Source organism: Syngnathoides biaculeatus, chromosome 12 (assembly GCF_019802595.1).
Source record: "Syngnathoides biaculeatus isolate LvHL_M chromosome 12, ASM1980259v1, whole genome shotgun sequence".
Lineage (NCBI taxonomy): Eukaryota > Metazoa > Chordata > Actinopteri > Syngnathiformes > Syngnathidae > Syngnathoides > Syngnathoides biaculeatus.
Window position 1 is genome coordinate 20,549,887 of NC_084651.1, and position 18,206 is coordinate 20,568,092.

Consider the following 18,206-nt stretch of genomic DNA (forward strand, 5'->3'; position numbering starts at 1 on the left):
TTTTCTTCCCACTAACAACATTTTACCACTCCTGACTTGTACTGAGTCAATGATCCTCCAGTAGTACATTTACCTGACTTGAGTGGAGGCAGTGTTGGTACAGTCCCCATTGAGTAATGGTGTCAATGGTTATCTGTTTCTATAAAGTGTTTCCTCATTATCCAGAGTTTACGTTCCTTACTACTCTATACGATCGTTCCGACCAGTTAAGTTAAACCACGTTGCACAGTGTGCGGCAGGCTTAAAACAGCTTTTGTTCAGTGGTCGACTGAGAACGTGCAGCCATTCTGGAACTTGTAATCGAAAAGCAGCATTAGTGAGTAAGGCTCAAACAAAACCTTTAGATCTTGATTCAATAAGGCCCCAACTAGTGGGTGCTGCATTGCATGTGGACTCTAACAAATGCTGGTAGGAGTGTTCCTCGTGGTCTTCCGAGATTCCAAACTTTAGGCGTATTCATTCACTCTAACAAATTGTACACACTGTTGGCAACCTTTTTAAAAGTTGTACACTGGTCGTTGGGTGTTAGGTAACTCTAATGGGTTTCACTATGGAAAATTAAAATTTTAATAATGCAATGGCATAGGGTGAGAAGCTCGGTCATCCGGGAGGGGCTCAGCGTCAAGCGGCTACTCCTCCGCATTGAGAGGAGCCAGATGAAGTGGCTGGGGCATCTGATTCGGATCACTCCCGGACGTCTTCCTGGTGAGATGTTCCGGTCATATCCCACCGAAAAAGAGACCACGAGGACGACCCAGGACACGCTGGAGAGACTATGTCTCTTGGCTGGCTTGGGAAAGCCTCGGGATCCCTCCGGAAGAGTTGGAAGAAGTGGCTGGGGAAAGGGAAGTCTGGGTATCCCTGCTGAAGCTACTTTCCCCTGCGACCCGACCCGTAAAAGCGGTAGATAATGCATGGATGGATGGATAATGCAACAACAAGTGCAATATTAAGTTTAATGTGATAGAATTGACAGTTTGTGAAAGAGCTAAATAAATATTTTGAGGGATAAGGGGGTCAGAAAATGGATGGATGTAAAAGTTACATTAAAAATTATTCCGGCATTCTGATAATTTTGAAGACAACAAGTGCATAAAAAACATTATCTGATTCAAGTAAGATGGCCAGAGTACACGGAAACTGGATGTGAACTGCTCATCCTCTGTTTAAATCCTGGGACAGTATACCAGAAAAACTGCTCTGGAAGAGGCTTTCACCAATTTCCACAGAGAGCAGAAATGGCCCAAAAGCTAAACTGAAAGGAGTTTTGTAGTAAGTGATATGGTATGACTGCTTATTTTGTCTGCCAACCCTTGGATCACTCAACATTGCTGAATAGATGACATATTGCAATAACTTTTATTCCTGGCAGTTGAATAATTTTTAAGCATTTGAAAAGAACTGTTCACAAGCCTTTCATTTTGCCCGTGCGACTTCCTCGCCATTTATAACGCAGTTTTTACACTCAGTGGTGAAGGTTTGTACTTGTCTTTCAGATGTGATATTTGAAGATGAAAAGTCAGTCACTGCAAATTATCAAAGTTTTGTTGACCCTGATTGTATGTGCTAAATGAATCTATTTACCTTCCAAAACACACAAAATGAACTGTGCTGGTATTAGCAGGTAGCACAATTCTGGGTACCTTTGGTTGTCAGATCCACTTGAGCAATCCAGTTGGTTCCTGTGTTTGCACGTTCAAAAAACTTGTTTAACTGTCTCTTGCACTAGTCTTTTGCCCTTGTTGGTATTTTAGAGTTTTATTTTACAAGTGTGGCTCTGGGTGAATATATTTTGTGCATGTTCATTCTAAGCAGCCTGACAGAAACTGCCGGAATGTTTCATGACATTCTGTCTATTAAAAGCGAGCCGTAGTGAGAGACAGGAAATGAAAACCCATGCAGTTATATTTTCCCTCCCTACCTTTCTTTCTTCATATTTAGTTTACCAATAAGAGATGGTTGCCAAACACTCGCGACACTGCAAGATCAGGTCATGTGGATAGAAAACATTTCATTTCATAACCTCCAAGCTATCAGTGAGCCTGTCTCTTACACACCCTTCCAAGATTTGTCAGACTGATTAGAAACCACATCTCCGTTCCCTGATTAGGTGTGGAGTAAAAGAAGTGCCCCCCTTCTGGTGTGCATTTCCATAATGTCAAGTAATTAAACCCCAGTGCTTTAATATATCAGGAATAAGAAATCTCCCCAGGTGACAAGACAATGATAGACTTTCAGAAAACTACCTTAATAACAGATTTCTTTCAAGTCCGCACTGAAACTTTGATTTGAATTGTCTTGTAATAGCTGAGTTGTAAAGTACCTAACAATCAAAACCCTTAACCAAAGTATATTAGTAACAATGTGTTACACCTTACACCCCAGTTTATGTATCACACAGTGAAGTAGCATGAGCATAAGAATGGGTATATTCATTTTGAATGGATAATTGACTGAGTTGAGATGTAAAAAAAGTGTACATGAACTTCTCCCTCAACAGAAAAACAGGCACCATTGTCAACCTGACAGCGGACTGTCAGTATAACTTTGTTGCAGTTTATTGTCTGTTATGTTATGCGTCTACTGCATGTGCACACACAAAATAACAAAAGGCCTTTGATGAAGCAAATCCTGCAGTTGGAGAGCTTTCCTTTGTCCCTGTTCCCACGCACACGTGCTGCTTAGTGACAACAATGCAAAGCCATGGTGGTGCCACAGAAAGTTGTGGAATCTCCACAAGTCCTCCACTGCCTATCGTTGCCAAATGTCTATGCTGTGGTTGTGTCGCTCTTCCTGAGATCACATTCATTATCAGTAGCTTGTACACATTTTTGGGGGAGAAGTAATAACCGTTAAATAGACTACTTTTTGATTCGTAGCGATATAGCTCGAACAGAAGATCATTAGAGGAATATTTTGTGGTATGATTGTTCTAGTGCCCGTTGTCTGAACTGTACTTCAAACACAAACTTTCTACTATCTGTAACACCCAAATTAACTGATGTATTCTTAACAACCCCTCCTTCTAATCTTTCCCCTTTTCATGTGGAACAGATCTTTCTGACAGACCAAAACCAAAATAGGTTAATTGTCATACAATACTCTTTCCCACTTTGATAATTTTGGCATTGTTTGGACTGGATGTGAACCAACAAAGGCTCTGATATGGGCTTCACATATCATGTCCAACCTGTTGCAAAACATAAAGTGCATCTATTGAACTTTTTGAGGTAACCACTGAAATCATTTTTCTGAAACCTATCAAATTCTCTTATGTTTCCATAAGAACCTACAAATTACTGATGTCTGCTTTATTGAGATGAACACAACATTCTGCACCACAGGCCACTTTTAATTGGATCAACTGGAATAATGTTTTAATGTAAGAACGAATCTCCTAATTAGAGTACTTTCTGTGATGGAATTACACAATTTGATTTTCTTTCATTAGAGATAAAACTTTTTTTGGATGAAAAATGCAGCTTTCATCGAAGCGCTCATTGTACAGCATTCACATTTAAATCATGTTTTATAATTTGGCTAAATCATTTGTTGTGTGTAGTTTGATTGAAGACTCTAAATTGCCTGCAGCTGCGAATGTAAATGCAAATGGTTGTTTGTTTTTATGTGCCATGTGATTGGCTGGTGACCAGTTTAGGGTTGAGTCTTAATTAAATTCTAAATGGTGTTAAGGCATTTATTTAAGACTGGGAATAACAGGGTCTGGGTCAAGGTGTACACTGCCTCTCACTGGAAAATAGGTTCTAGCATGCCCGCGACCCTAGTCGACATAAGGGGTACAGAAAATTTATAAAATTTGTTGTTTGTGTTTTATCAGCTCTGTCGTTTGATAAGTGAAGTTTTTTTTCTCTTTCTTGAAGTGGTCAAATGGATCTGTATGTGTAATACTTTCACGAATCTTTATTTTTTTTTCCCAACATTTCTGACATTTTATCTCTCTCTTTTTAGCAAATTCAAGTCTCCTTGGAGGAGGAGGTGGTAAGTGAATGTCTTCATACTTTGCCTTATGTTTGCTGCTACTTTACAGGGGTGGATTTTGGTGTAAGGCCCCTCAATATATTTCTATAGATCGATGGCATATTTAAGTGTAGAATATGGTATGTTCATCAAGTGTCTGTGATGAATGTGACTGAATGTAATGCTGAAAACATGAGCATGAAGTGCAGCGCAACCTTGCACTGTGCCACACTGAGAGATGGTCATTACTTTACTGGCCTGCCGAAGCACATTATCATCAAAGCAGTGAAGGAAATCTAAAGCAGCCAACCGTGGTGTTGGACTAATGGGGAAGGAGCTGGAATTCTGCTGCCCAAACCTCACTGTTCTCTTCTGAAACTGGGTTTGTCAGTGACATGATTGAAATAATCATGTCTCCCACAGTAAGATGAAAGTTCCTAGTTAGATGTTGAATAGTATTTTTTTTTTTTTTTCTGTCTGAAGAAGAAAGTTTGGATGATGTTTGGCGCTCTAGCTATATCTAGTTATGCAATTGTGTAGGAAGATTTTGTAGTTATTTCTCCAACTTTAATGGAGATTTATAAAACAGTGTTGTTTTTATCCGTGTGCTTCCATGGTACATCTTTCTACGTTCAGGGTGCTCCACAACAAAGACACTCCTAGTATTCTTCTGGATGTTTGCATGTGTCTTTATTCATGGGCTTATGATACCAGCGCTAAAAATACATCTTTGTGAAAGGGTCACTTACCGGTCCGTGTCCATCTGTCTGCACAGTACCCGATTGAGTGCACACAGTGCTGAATCTCACTGCCATCTAATCAGGCTCTCTGTAGTGGCTCTCATGATGTGTCTTAGTTAAGACTCCCAATTCTTACAACTGTGGCTGCTTAGCAGAGCTTCGACTCTTATCAATGGCAAAGTGCAAAGAAGTTCTCTGAGTGATCAAGGTTATGATGAATCTCCGTAACAGAGCAAAGTTCTCCAAGTGTTAGATCTATTCCTGCTAACTGATGCATATGTTTTACCCGACTCCATACAGATTTGATGCACACCAAAAAAGAAACATTATATGCTATCAATCACTTTAAAGTTCAAAGTCTCAGAACATGCAGACATTTTTTTGATCCAAGTTCTTGACTGTTAAAACTGCAACGATTGAGTCATTTCAGTATAACCCCAAAAGAAATGTTTTACTTGGCAGCTATTCACACAAGAAATTCCTATTGAAATATAACACTTAAAACAGAATATTAATTTTGTGACTAAATCTGAACAATTATAACGATAACATAACTCTCTGCAAACCAAGAAACTAACTCAAGGGGAGATTACACTAGGTTTTCGACTTTTTTGACTCCAGTGAATATTAATCAAATGAAGTAAGAAAGAGGTATATGCCAAATTTTTGGTCTGATCACCTATATGCACTTACAAAAAACATAACTAGCAGGAGTTCTGGTAGCAAAAGTTCCCTGTGGCCTATGTAGCCTGTGTGTGCTTCCATCACACTAAATAGTTCAGGGTAGCCTAACATCCACACCCAGTCTCCATGTTCGGATAGATATTTGAATGCAACAGCCCTCAATGGCAGTTTTAAGCAAATAAGGCAGATATTGTTCGTTAATGAGTACTATATAGTATACAGGTACATTTCAAGAAATAGGAATATATTTTTCAGCTTCTATGAGATAAAATACCTGAAAAGCGGGCAGGCGACTATATATCATGCGGTTTATCAACTAGAAGGTGCAAAAGGGACATGAACCGGAATCCTTACAGTTCCATTACACATTTGAAAACAATAAATGAAATCTATAGTCATCTGCAGGCTTCTACATTTATTTGTATATGTATTTATTAAAAAAAAAAAAGTTTCTGGAATGTATTGGAATTTAGGCATTTACTTTTTTCTTCATGTGTGTGAAAGTTCTCCAGTTTTATTGAACCTCCACTCGTGGGTTTTATGGACTTTTAATTCATCATGCGCTATGGTGTAATTTAATATTACATTTACTAAATCACATTCTGCAATTTGCATATGCATTTGGTTCTATTTTCCTTTGTTTTACACTGCTGTCTGCTGCCAGGTTGGCATTGTATATACCTCGACTGGATAAGCTTCAATAAATAAATAAACAATATGGCCCTGTGGATGATTTATAGTCATTTTTTAAAAATAGCTGTGTGAAGTATTTGATATCTGTAAATGTTTTTGTGTGGGGGAGCTGTCCACTGCAATATTTAGTTGGGAAGGAAAGTTGTTTTAGCTGAAGCTAACAGGGTAGCTTGAATAGTTCCTGCGCATGCAAAGGACATCATGATCTAGAATCATGGCTCAATCCAGGAATGTGACTCCCTTTTTTAACCCTACGTTATCAGCTAATCATGGATACACACAGTGAATTTCATTTTATATGAACAAGAGATTTGGTTTTGACAACATTGTTTTCTGCATGCTATGAAGAAATGTAAAGACATAATTTTTACATGGACGTCGTTTAACTTTAAATGCTTGGCTTTTTTTTGCCAGTCAAGAGTGTATACTAAACAGCAATGATGACAAGACATACACAAAGTTTTGCTTTTTAATTCTAATTGCATTGAGTGCTTCTCTTTTGTTTTAAAATCCATTTGTCTAGTCATTTTGAGCCTAAAAAATACAAGGTCAATAAATTGCAACAGAGAAATCTGTCATAATGTTTTCATGTTTCCAGTATATTTGGTCCCGAGAGAAAACAAAATTGATGGATTCAATCAAGGACAGTTTTCCAACATTAAAAAGAGTGATTACAATGATTAACCAAATAAGCTCTCATGCCTCACCCCATGGAAAGCCCAGAAGGCTTTTTTTGTTCCTGTCTTTATCACTCCGAGGTTGGTGTTGAAGCTGCAAACCCTTCTCACATCTGGCCCTCCCCACACCTTTATCTCTGGTTTGGTGTGTGTGAATCCCTTCTCCCCCGTGGTGGAAAGGATCAATATGAAGAGGGGACATGCTCTCATACCTTCCTTATCTCACAGCTGTCTTCTCAGGGCTCTGCAGAGGGGTAGTTTCACAACAGGATGATTCATCATATTTGGCCTCGCGCATCAGAGCCTTATTTAGTTCCCACAGATTGGGAGGCTGGCGTACCAACACCACTTCACCAGAACTGACAAATCAAACTCCGTGTGATGTGAAGAAATTCAGTTGACCGGCCACTTTCTTTTAGATATTATTCTAATTGGGAGTATTTAATCGTCGCCTGAAATATAGCTGAAATATTATAATTGTTGACATATGACATTGTGGTCTGAATTAATTGTACTGTCAGTGAAAAGCATTTTTTTGGGGTCCTTAAATCATTGTTTGTAGCATCAATATTATGTTATACAGACATAAAAACAACAACAACAATGAAAAAAATACAACAAGGACTTTTTATGCTCCAGTGCACTGTGTAAGCCTATAAAATCACTAATGGGAATTCTCTCTGGGCCTTATGTTTACACTTTCAGGGAGACAGTGGATTTGAACAAAATAGCACGGTTCTCTGCATTAGACATATTGGTCTCGCTGGGGTTATGTACATACTTGCAGGGAAATAACAATAATGTGATAATAGCACACTAAATAAGGCCTTTGCGTATGGAGGATGATTATGAAAGGTACCAAGTTGATCATGTCAAGTGTGTCACAACGTGGCTGAATGCGGGCATCGACCCAAAAAGAATGTAAACATTTTTTTTTTTTCATATCACCGTGACTCCATTTTATCAAAGGCAACACGACTGCGTATTCGGAGCCTTGTAATGGTACCATGCAGCACGGTGTACCCACCAAGCATGAGCGTTCCCATCCTTTTGATGTCTCCATTCAGGAAAGGGGGGCTGTCTCATTAGCATTCTAACCACAATTGTTGCCCATTTAGCAACAAGCCTTTGCTAGACCACCCAACTAAATAGTTTTTTCTCGCATTGGGCCTCCTTTCTCAACTCAACCTGAGCAGTGGGGCACATCCATGCTTGTTTAGTAAAACCTAATTGTGGCTAATTTCGTTATTGGACTCCAACACTCACTGAATCAATCAGCCTTTGCTATTGCTTGCATAACACCAACTCTAGCCTTGTACAACCCCAGGTCTCCTCATGGGTGTGAGTCTGTAAACAATTCGCATGATTAATTATGTTTGATATGCCAGTGATTGTGTCTGGCTGCGGTGGCTGTCCAGTGGTCCAATTCCTGTTACATCAAAATTCCAACAAGAGCAGCCTTGTGTTCAGCCATTTATGAATGGATGTGATTGATGGATTTACTGTACACAGATTCTATTTTGAGAAAAGTTTCAGCTTTAAACAGTATTTTCTAAATTTCAAAGTTAAGCTCGGGCTTTTAATTGGAATACAGTTTTCTTGCCAACCATGGGCCAAATGATATACATAAAATACAGTATTACTTTTGAAATAAAAACAATTTTGTGTAAATTTGGAAAAACAGTGCCTTCACACTTGCTTCACACATGCTTCATTTGGTTGACTGGCTGATTAAAAAATAAAATGACAAACATTTATTTATTTACTAACCCTTTCAATGCACAGCCTTTGATCTGATTATTAAATCAGTCTAAACATACGTACATATATACATTATTTATCGATCTTTCTTTATTCTAAAGGTCTCTTTATACTCGTGTATGCAGTGATAGCGCTGACGTCACTGCAGAAAATAAAAATTTTATGAAACCGTGTCCCAGAGTGGATAGATCTCAAAACCAAACCAACGAAAACCTTACATTTCCTTGTGTACAACACATGAAACATCTTTCCCGAGACAACGAATGTCATTGTCCCAGTTCTTGTGACTGTGCCAGAACACAACCGACACAGTGGTGGATTACCAAGTCTAATAATGTTCTTTACCTTGGGCTCCTCTGGGCTTTCGTTCCAAAGTTGATGTGTCTCTAATATCTCCTTTATTGCACGCTTCACATTCCCTGCCATTGTTGTATATTTTCTTCACACAGACTTCTTGGTTCTTGGTTTTTGATAACTTTCTGTGGCCCTGTTAACATGCCAACTTCTGGCGTGGTGTACAAACTACAGCATTGCAGTGTCTTTGTTTGGAAGTACACATTTGTTGAAACACGACAATATATTGAAACTTTTGAAAAACAAATACAAAAAGAAATCACCTCCGGTTCTGTTGGGACAGGACTTTTTGGGTCTTGGTAAAATTTCCCACTGATTGAAGTTTTGCCATTGCGGAAAATGTAAATAGTAGCTGGAGCAATGTATTATCCTACAAGTGCGTGTGCCCTTGTTCTTGGAAAAAAAACATTTTCCAGTTTTGGATCATCCGTTAAACAAGATCCCCATTTGCTTTGTTGTGCATATCTCTGTCTCCTTTTGTCATGCAAAGAGGGCTGTTTTCTTTTCACATCACCTCCAGGTGAACCATTATCCTCTTTCTGGTGCTGCCAGAGGTCTGTTCATCGTGGAGATTGGCAGAGACCGAGGTATGGTGTTCTTTGTAAACTGGGTGGGTGGGTGAGTGAATGGGGGTTTCAGTTTGAAGATGGCGTTGTGTGATGAATTGGCGTGGCACCCTTGCTGTCCCAGCTCCAGCCACATCAGCTCTCTGGGAGCTCAGGACCTCCCCCTACGGTTAATCACTCATAGATGACAGTATTCTGATCTCTCTTCGATTGCATATTATGCTTGACCGATGCTCCTCCATTCACAGATGGTAGTAACAGCCATTAGCATAATTTATGACAAAGATGGTGTGTTTTCACCAAGGGGTAGCCTAAATAATGTAACATGATAAATGAAATACAAAGATTCGTCACTCAGTGCAATACCTTAGGGAAATAAAGTACTTATCGCCTCATATTTAGTGAGCATGAGCTACAGCCTGATCGAGATACACCTTGTATCTGTGCTGAAATAGGTGCTGTATGTGGGCTCAAATTTATTTGTGTTCATGAAATGTTAAACAATACATACTGTATGAAATTAATGTACAACATTTGGTATTGTTTCAATTAGAATATAGATGGAAATTAGAAAATGTGTTGCATACATACAGGTGAGCTTGACCTTGTTTTAGTCAAGTTAAACGTTGAGATAATTCTTTAATGTATATTGTGTTGTATACCATATTTAGTGTGTAATGGGCACCCATGTATACAGTAATACCCACCCCCAAAGTTTACCTCAAAATTCTAAAAACCCCTTCAACCTTTGTATAATTCATTTTTGCAATGAATAATTTTGCTTCTACCCAGATGATCAAAATGAAGTATTATCTGTATTTTGTTAGTTTTTTCAAATCATTATCCTAGTTTCAGCACTTTATTTGAGTGTGTTATATTCACATGAAATTCACAGCCCTAATTTTATGTCATAAATGAGAAAAGACACAGTTATGCTCGTATGTTTAATTACCTGGGCAGAATTTGTAAGATGGGTACAGTTTAAAGAAAACATGAAGGGCTTTCGTTTTATTGAATGGGATTCAAATTAAACTATAAGGCATCTCAGAAAGGCATTATCATCAATCAACTCAACACACAACCATAAGGAAAGGAAGGATACTTGTTGTACAGTCGTCATTTTAAAAATACAATAATGAAAAAAAATATACAGTGTATATATATATATATATATATATATATATATATATATATATATATATATATATATATGGTTTTTTTTAACAGATTCTGCCAGGGTGCGTTAACTTATGAGGACAATTACAGTATACAAATGCAGTCAAATATATACCAGTCATACTGAAATAAAAGTACAGGCTTCACATTTTTCATAGCCTCAAGGTGGTGCTGGCATATTAGAATGAAAGTGTACACATTTCTCATAACCCCGAGGTGGCAGTGGCACATTAAAATTAACGTGTACCTCCTGGTCGCATACTTTTATAAGATGTCATTTTTTGTTAAATTTTCCCCGATACCTATTTATAACGCACACCATTTACTTTTTTTTGAGGGGGTGGTGTGATGTGTATTATACACGAGAAATTACAGTACACTGTTCTGTATTTTTAAGAGCCAGCTGTCACACTGAAAACTCAGTCTAATCAGTATGTATATTGTAAAAATAATATGAAAAGGTTACAGCTGTTGAATCTTATATTCATTGTAGTAGTAAACAAGATAATTTTCTTGACTGTATTTGGAGTTACCAAAGTAGTAATGAAAATGTTTTATGGACTGCCCTGCCCACTACTCCACTCCCTACATTGTTTTCACTGCCCCCTCCTCCAATTTGCAGTAATGGATAGACTAATCAGTCACTCACATTTGAAAAATGTATGGGTGTGGACAATAAAGCCCGCAGATATAAAGTTGCGGGTGTGATTAGGGATGGAATCTTAAGACCTTAAAATAACTTACTGAGTTGTTATACCCGAGTATGTAGTTGTTACCTAATACCATAATCATAATTTATTGATACTGAGACAGACATTTTTAAAGAGGTCAATAGACATTCCATTTCAAAACTAAATATAGACCGTTTGCATTAAGATATACTGTATGGACAGACTAGCCTAACATTAGAACTAAGATCAAGTCAAAGTAAATCACAATCTCATCCTTATTGTAGTTATATACTGAAACATTACCTGTTTTATATCCCAGAAATATTTTCAGTGTAACTGAATTTCCTTTGACATAACTCATGATGTTGATGACTTTCGACGTAAATGCACTCGCTGTACGTGAAGAAGCTCAGAACATGTGCATCTGTCATAACTTACGAACATGCTCAGTACGGTTAACTTGCATTTCCTATTTCCGAGTGAATAATGATTGTTTAGGATCAGGCTTTATTTGTTACCAACATTTATGAAATAAACACGTAAATTAATGTCAAGACTGCACAAAATAAGCGACGTCTTTCAATAACTATATATTTCTACTTGTAACAAACTTTACGTGCTTGATTTTTGGTGCCTGACTGTCCAGATTTGCGAGTACGATGGCATGCGGGCACATACACGCCCGTCAAATCACAGTGACTGGACTAATGGTTGTGGAATGATTGAAGCATTCAATTTATTAAAACACAAATGTGGGTTGTAGATTGACAATCGTGAAATGATCATAGAAAAGTCAGAAGAAAGTCAAAGAACTGCGATAGGCTGATGACCAGTTCAGAGTGCACCCTTTCCTTCACCTGAAGATAGCTGGGATAGGCTCCATCATGCCTCCGGCCTTAGTGAGGATAAAACAGTACAGAAAATGGATGGATGAAAAAAAGTACACGAGATTAAAAACCCATAGGAACATGAGAAGGTGTGCATCTGCAAACGATGGAAGGAGACATCTGCCACGTGTCTTGGTATCGCTCTCGTAGCCTATGAATCATTCATCTTTGTCCCATGTATAAATCAAGCTGCTGGCCGGTGCCTGCAGCAGTCTCGTCTAAGCTCGTTGATGGTGGCGCTTGATCCCTGGCATTTTACTGCAAGTGAAGAAAGGGAATAAACTTGAATGGCGCACGTATCGGCATTTTAAACAATGAGGAGCCATCTTTACTGCTGTTATAACAAGATTTGTGCCACTTAGCAAGTCCACACAGGCAGGCTTTTTTTTTTGAATAGATGATTCTCCACTGGCAATCAATGTGTAATTTTTTTTTGTAAGCTCATACTGTACAGATCATGTAACAGTCTCTCACTGTCAAACCCACTATTAAAAGCATTTGTAGGTTATTTATCAACATATATATATATATATATATATATATAATATATATATATATATACACACACAGAGAGAGCAAGAGAGAGAGAGAGAGAGAGAGAGAGAGAGAGAGAGGAGAGAGAGAGAGAAGAGAGAGAGAGAGAGAGAGAGGGCGGCACAGTGGGGTAGTGGTCTCACTATTTAGAGGTCCCGGGTTTAATTCCGGACCTGCCTGGGTGGAGTTTGCGTGGTCTCCCCATACCTGCGTTGTTTTTTTTCCGGGCACTCCGGGTTCCTCCCACATGCCAAAAACATGCAACATTAAAGGTCAAATGTCATCTCTATAAACGTTCTAAAATAGATATTGTAAAGAAAAATACGTATAACATTCACTTCAATGTCGCACTCCCACTTCAATGTCTATACGAAAAAATAAATATGAGCGGAGAGCATGTCATCCATGCGCAAAGTTGCAGAAGTGTCATTGTACGACATCCAAGTGGTCGCCCTATTGACTGCATCCCCTGTCCGTGACGTCACCCCGGACATACGGCAATGAAAACACGTGGTCGACCAAAGTATGGGAGACGAACACGCCCCTAATGACACGGAAGCTCATTTCGAAGAAGAGAACATCACACAAAAAAGTGAAGTTACCGGGGCAATATTACCCTATTGTTTCGAGCCATATTCAGATGATATGCGATCACGGCTAAACCGCCTCCCCGTCCAATCCACTTCCGCGGCGGAGATGAGCCATCGCGGCTCATCGCAGCCGGCCGGTGTGTTTCATTTTTGGCGCCGATGTGGCTTATCATGGAGCCGAGCCGGGCTGCTTTAGGGTGTTATTCATAGCCGCCGTAGTACGCGATGAACAACACCGTTGAGCCGGGGCGCCTTACTGTGTTGTTGTTGCACGCGGCTGAGTGAGGCATTGTCGGCAGCGTTCTTCAGAGCCGCCGCCGTCCACAAGCCCGAGGCGCAGCGTTCGCCAAAGCCGTGACCGGCGGACGCGCCGACTCAGCCAGTGTGGCTCATTTTCAGTGCCGAGGTGGCTTATCGTGGAGCCGAGCTGGGCTGCTTTAGCGCGTTGTTCATAGCCCCCGCAATACGCGATGTACAACACCGTCGAGCCGGGGTGCTTTACTGCGGTGTCGTCACACGCGTTCTGTCCGCGAGGCCGACGCACAGCCTTTGCCGGCAAGCCCGCACATCGACACATTTAGCACGCCTGTCATACGTACGCGGATCTTTTGTTACGTTATGAGAGACCGATTACGTGGTCCGCCCCAAACTGTTATTTTTTTTAGTTGTTGTCTACCCACCAACTTGTCATTTGGAACCCACGAAGCTCTCGTCCTCTGCACCCGTGCAATCCATGTTTCACGACGAACCGGGTCTCTTGCAAACTTATGAAGGGTAAATCCATCCTCCCGATTGTTTAAGCAATGTCCAGCAATGCAACGAGCCGGCATTTTGGCTAACATGAAGGAACAACTAGCTACTTTCCTGGGGGTAAAACTAATAGAAACAAACGAGTCCACTTGAGGGCAGTCCTGCCCAGTACGTCACTTCCTGCTTCTTCTCGAAAACAAATCCCTCGAGAGGATTTTCATGGCAGGAGTTACAAAAAGCTGTATATGTCAAAATCATGTTTTGTGGTGAAAAAATGCATGGGTCCATGTTGGCCGCCGTTTTTTTTTCATTCATAACATACTAAAAATCATGCAGTTCATGACAGTGACCCTTTAATTGGACACTCTAAATTGCCCCTAGGTCGGATTGTGTGTGCAGCTGTTTGTCTCGCTGTGCCCTGCGATTGGCTGGCAACCAGTACAGGGTGTAACCCGCCTCCTTGTCGTTGACAGTTGGTATAGGCTCCAGTACTCCCCGTGACCATTGTGAGGATAGGCGGCTAAGAAGATATATATATATATATATTTTTTTTTTTTCTTGTTACACTGTGTATTTTACGTGCAGTGGTAAAAGAAAAAAAATTGGATTGTGAGTGGACTTTTAAAATGCACCGTAGTTAAGCAGTGTCTGAGTTTTTCAAAGTTAGATTACTACATCAAGACTATTCCCAAAGAAACCAAATTATGCTTGCATGCAAACACTTCCAATGATCAGATGTCAGGGAAGCCATTCTGTCAATGCTCCTGTCCCTGAAGCAGACCATAACAGGAAGCTTGGTGGAAGTGTTGTGTTTGGGCTAACTGGAAATAAATTCACACATGAAGAGAACTGCACCAGAATTCATTCTTAAGCATATCAAGAACGTGCTTCCGTGAGTTCTCTATTAGAATTTTTAGTGCACACCCATGTTGAGTTGATGGCACTTTCACTTGACCCAATAGAGTACACTATCAAAGAAATTGTGCCTGACTTTTTTAAAAAAAATAAAAAATTAAGCCAAGCCAATCATAACTATGAACACACTAAGGGGCAGATTCAATAGCTCCCAAATCGTAGCCGCTAAATTGTGTGCTCACATTAGAAAACTGTGGAACTGTTGATAAGAATATCGCATGTGATTTACTAAGATTGCTATCTGTTAATTAAGTTCCAAATAGATGATGCTAAATTGCATGTTCACTCAGGCTAACAGATTGAGCGTGCTATTGGCAACATGTATGAAAACTTGTTGAGACTGCCTGTGCTTATGGAAGGTATAGCACTTCAGGTAGACCTGATGGCTTTCATTCACCGTAGAAAATCTGAAACAGCACTGCAAGAGCAATATAAAACTTAATAGTGGAATCTTAGAGGAAGGCAAACAAACATATTACTGAGTGTCGGGAAATCTGTTTACCTAGCTTTGATAATTTAGGGAACCCAGCAACGACATAAAACCCATGCTTTGCTTGATTTAACTTCCCTCTAGTGTATTTCTATTCTGCATTACATTGCATTCTAAACTTGGTAAAGAACAGTGGAAAAACTGCTTGGGAGAGCCTAGTAATATGCAGTTTTCAGTGATGATGAAATGACCCAGATTCAAGGAAATGCAGAGTTGAAATGAGTTCTGTCATAGGTGATGGGACATAACTCTTTCTTATGATTGCCCACATGTCAGTCCTTAGATCATTAAGAAGCTCCAAAGCTGGATTCAAGTTTGCATGTGTTTTGCATGCACAAATGTCAAGTACTTCAGGTTAGTTGTACGAAGTGTGAAAGGCTCAAGCTTTCAATGCTTTTGCGCTGCCATATAACTGCAGGAAAGGGCAGGAGAACAGAGCAGACCGTTGTCAGACTTTTCTGAAACATTTAGTTGAAAATAAATATAGTCTGTTTCTCTCTCTCCCATAGGGGCTCCACTATAAATGTATTGCAGCTGCTTATTTTCCTTTGTGTTTGACCTCTGCTCCCTCTCTCCTCCCTTCTTTCCATCTTCGAAAGGAAACAAAGACAACCTTTGACTTCAATTGAGGGACATGGGAGGTTGATATTATGCAATCCTACATAGTATCTCTATGTATTTGAAAGTGATTCATTGTCAAGATTCCACATTGCACAAGACTACAATTTAAGTATCTACCTTATTCTGTCGCTGCACGCTGTGCACAGAGTGTATATACTCCCACAGGCCTTGTGATCTAGGCAAGAAAATATCAATTTAATTTCTGCCCACATTGCATTTCACTCGACCTCCCCTGGACCCCAGACCCCTCGGTGTATCACCGTTTCTGGGTCAGTTGTCGAGATTTTAGACAAAGCATTACCAGCACGAGTGTCGGAGCACATTTGTGTCCTGTGTCGGATTCATTGTGGCCTGTTTTGGGGCCTGATCCAGTGCTCGCTTTGACCATTTTCTTTTGCACGCATGTGCCTGTGTGTATTATGTGAAATTGTCTTTTTGACTGTGCCTTCAAATGGCTGTACGCGTGAGTGCAAACTTGATTGTCCACACATTTGCTTGCATGATGGCCTGTCAGCATTCTTTTGAATCTGCAAGTGTGTAACTGGGCTTCAGCTGTATGAGTCTTTTTCCGAGATATCTGGATGCTGAGCTGCCTTGTCAGTTGACTCAGTGGTCAGTTTAGGTCCCACTGCCCCCAGCGATGCCGGATGGAGTGATGAGATCTGACAGATGGGGACAGTTCTTCGTAGAGTTCTGCATCATTGTCTTACCATCCACTGCAAGGCTAACACAAAGACATCACATGTGGCCCTAAGAACTTGGCCACATGGTCACCACTCATTCAGAAATGGTTGGTGTCAGTTTGAAACGTGTGATTCTGTTAGTTATTTCAATATTTCTGTGTATGAGTTACTATAAAACCCATTTTAATATACTAAAGTTATCAGTACTTTGGAGAATGGGGGAAGATTACACATTCATACAAGCTGGGAAGGCTTTTTGTCTAAGGTTTTTGGGAAGTAACCAAAGAAGGCTACAAGTGATTTGAAACACAAAAAAAGTGATGACGACCACAAAGCCACTAATGGAATTTATTGCAATGTAGCAGAAGTAGTTGTGTAGGGGTAAAATTGTACCTAGCTATCTGCTCATTACAGCATGACTCAACAACAATACGTTCAATACATAAAGAAATCTGGTTCCTCAAAACAATTTTGTCAATGATGTTCTTCCTTCATGCCTTGCTGGATCCTTGGGTGAAACAGTAGACAATACAATTGTTTAATCAAAATAACCTACTTGTTTGTCAGTTAAGAATGTTCATGTTGAACCATTTTCAAATTTACATGTTCCAAATGTTCAAATTTTTTCTGGGAAACATCTGTCCATGTATGTATTTTTAACTTTGGTGAAATGCGAGCTACACTCTTGAGAGGTTGCCAGCCATTTGTGGGCAAATATTAAAAACTAATTAACTATTCACATTCACATCCACACCTCTAATCCACACTTTCATGGGAATGTGTAGAGGAAAAAACATACATGGGGAGAATGTTTCTGTTATGCACTGCATCTACTACACTAATGGTTCCCATTCATGGCAACAAAACCTGTCTGACAAGTTTCCATGGTACTCTCATCAAGATGACACATTATAGGCCTGTGGTTTGGCATAGCACAGACTGGCTATACAGTACCTCCCACAAGCATAAAGAGTACACACGAAAACTGTCACGGTCGGTTTATTGCTCCCTGTGAGCCAATATTTATACCATAGTGGATGGCTTATGAATTATGTGAAGCTCAAATTATGTAGGAAAGGAATATCAATGAGGTGGTCTTCAACAGGCTGTTTAAATACTTTGTCATTGTCCTTATATGACATTTCTTGCAGAGATGGGCCTATTGTGCTGACTTTTTGCCGGTGTGTAACTCACTGTGGAGTTTCTGAGTCACTCAAGGGGCAATCTAGTTGGGTCTGTCTGACAGGCTGCTTGCCAACAAGTGAGGTTTCAGCCAAAGGAAAGCAGAGCAAGCTCCAGAGGAATGCTGTCATCTTTTTGTCAGAGCATGGGGAATAGCATTTTCTCCCTCCTTTACACTTTGTGTCTTATCCTCACCCTGTATTTATCCTTCACTGTATCAGCCGGTTCCCTTGGTGGAGATCCCCACTTTCCCG

At 39.9% G+C, this 18,206-nt stretch overlaps 1 protein-coding gene across 3 annotated transcripts in view; it reads left to right on the forward strand.

The window, feature by feature from the left end:
- macrod2 (mono-ADP ribosylhydrolase 2) overlaps positions 1-18,206 on the forward strand; it is a 460,594-nt gene that overhangs the window by 112,109 nt on the left and 330,279 nt on the right. For all 3 annotated transcript variants that reach the window (XM_061836387.1, XM_061836389.1, XM_061836388.1), the window contains exon 6: positions 3,970-3,999. In XM_061836387.1, the coding sequence (XP_061692371.1) occupies positions 3,970-3,999 (30 nt within the window). The remainder of the gene's footprint in view (positions 1-3,969; positions 4,000-18,206) is intronic.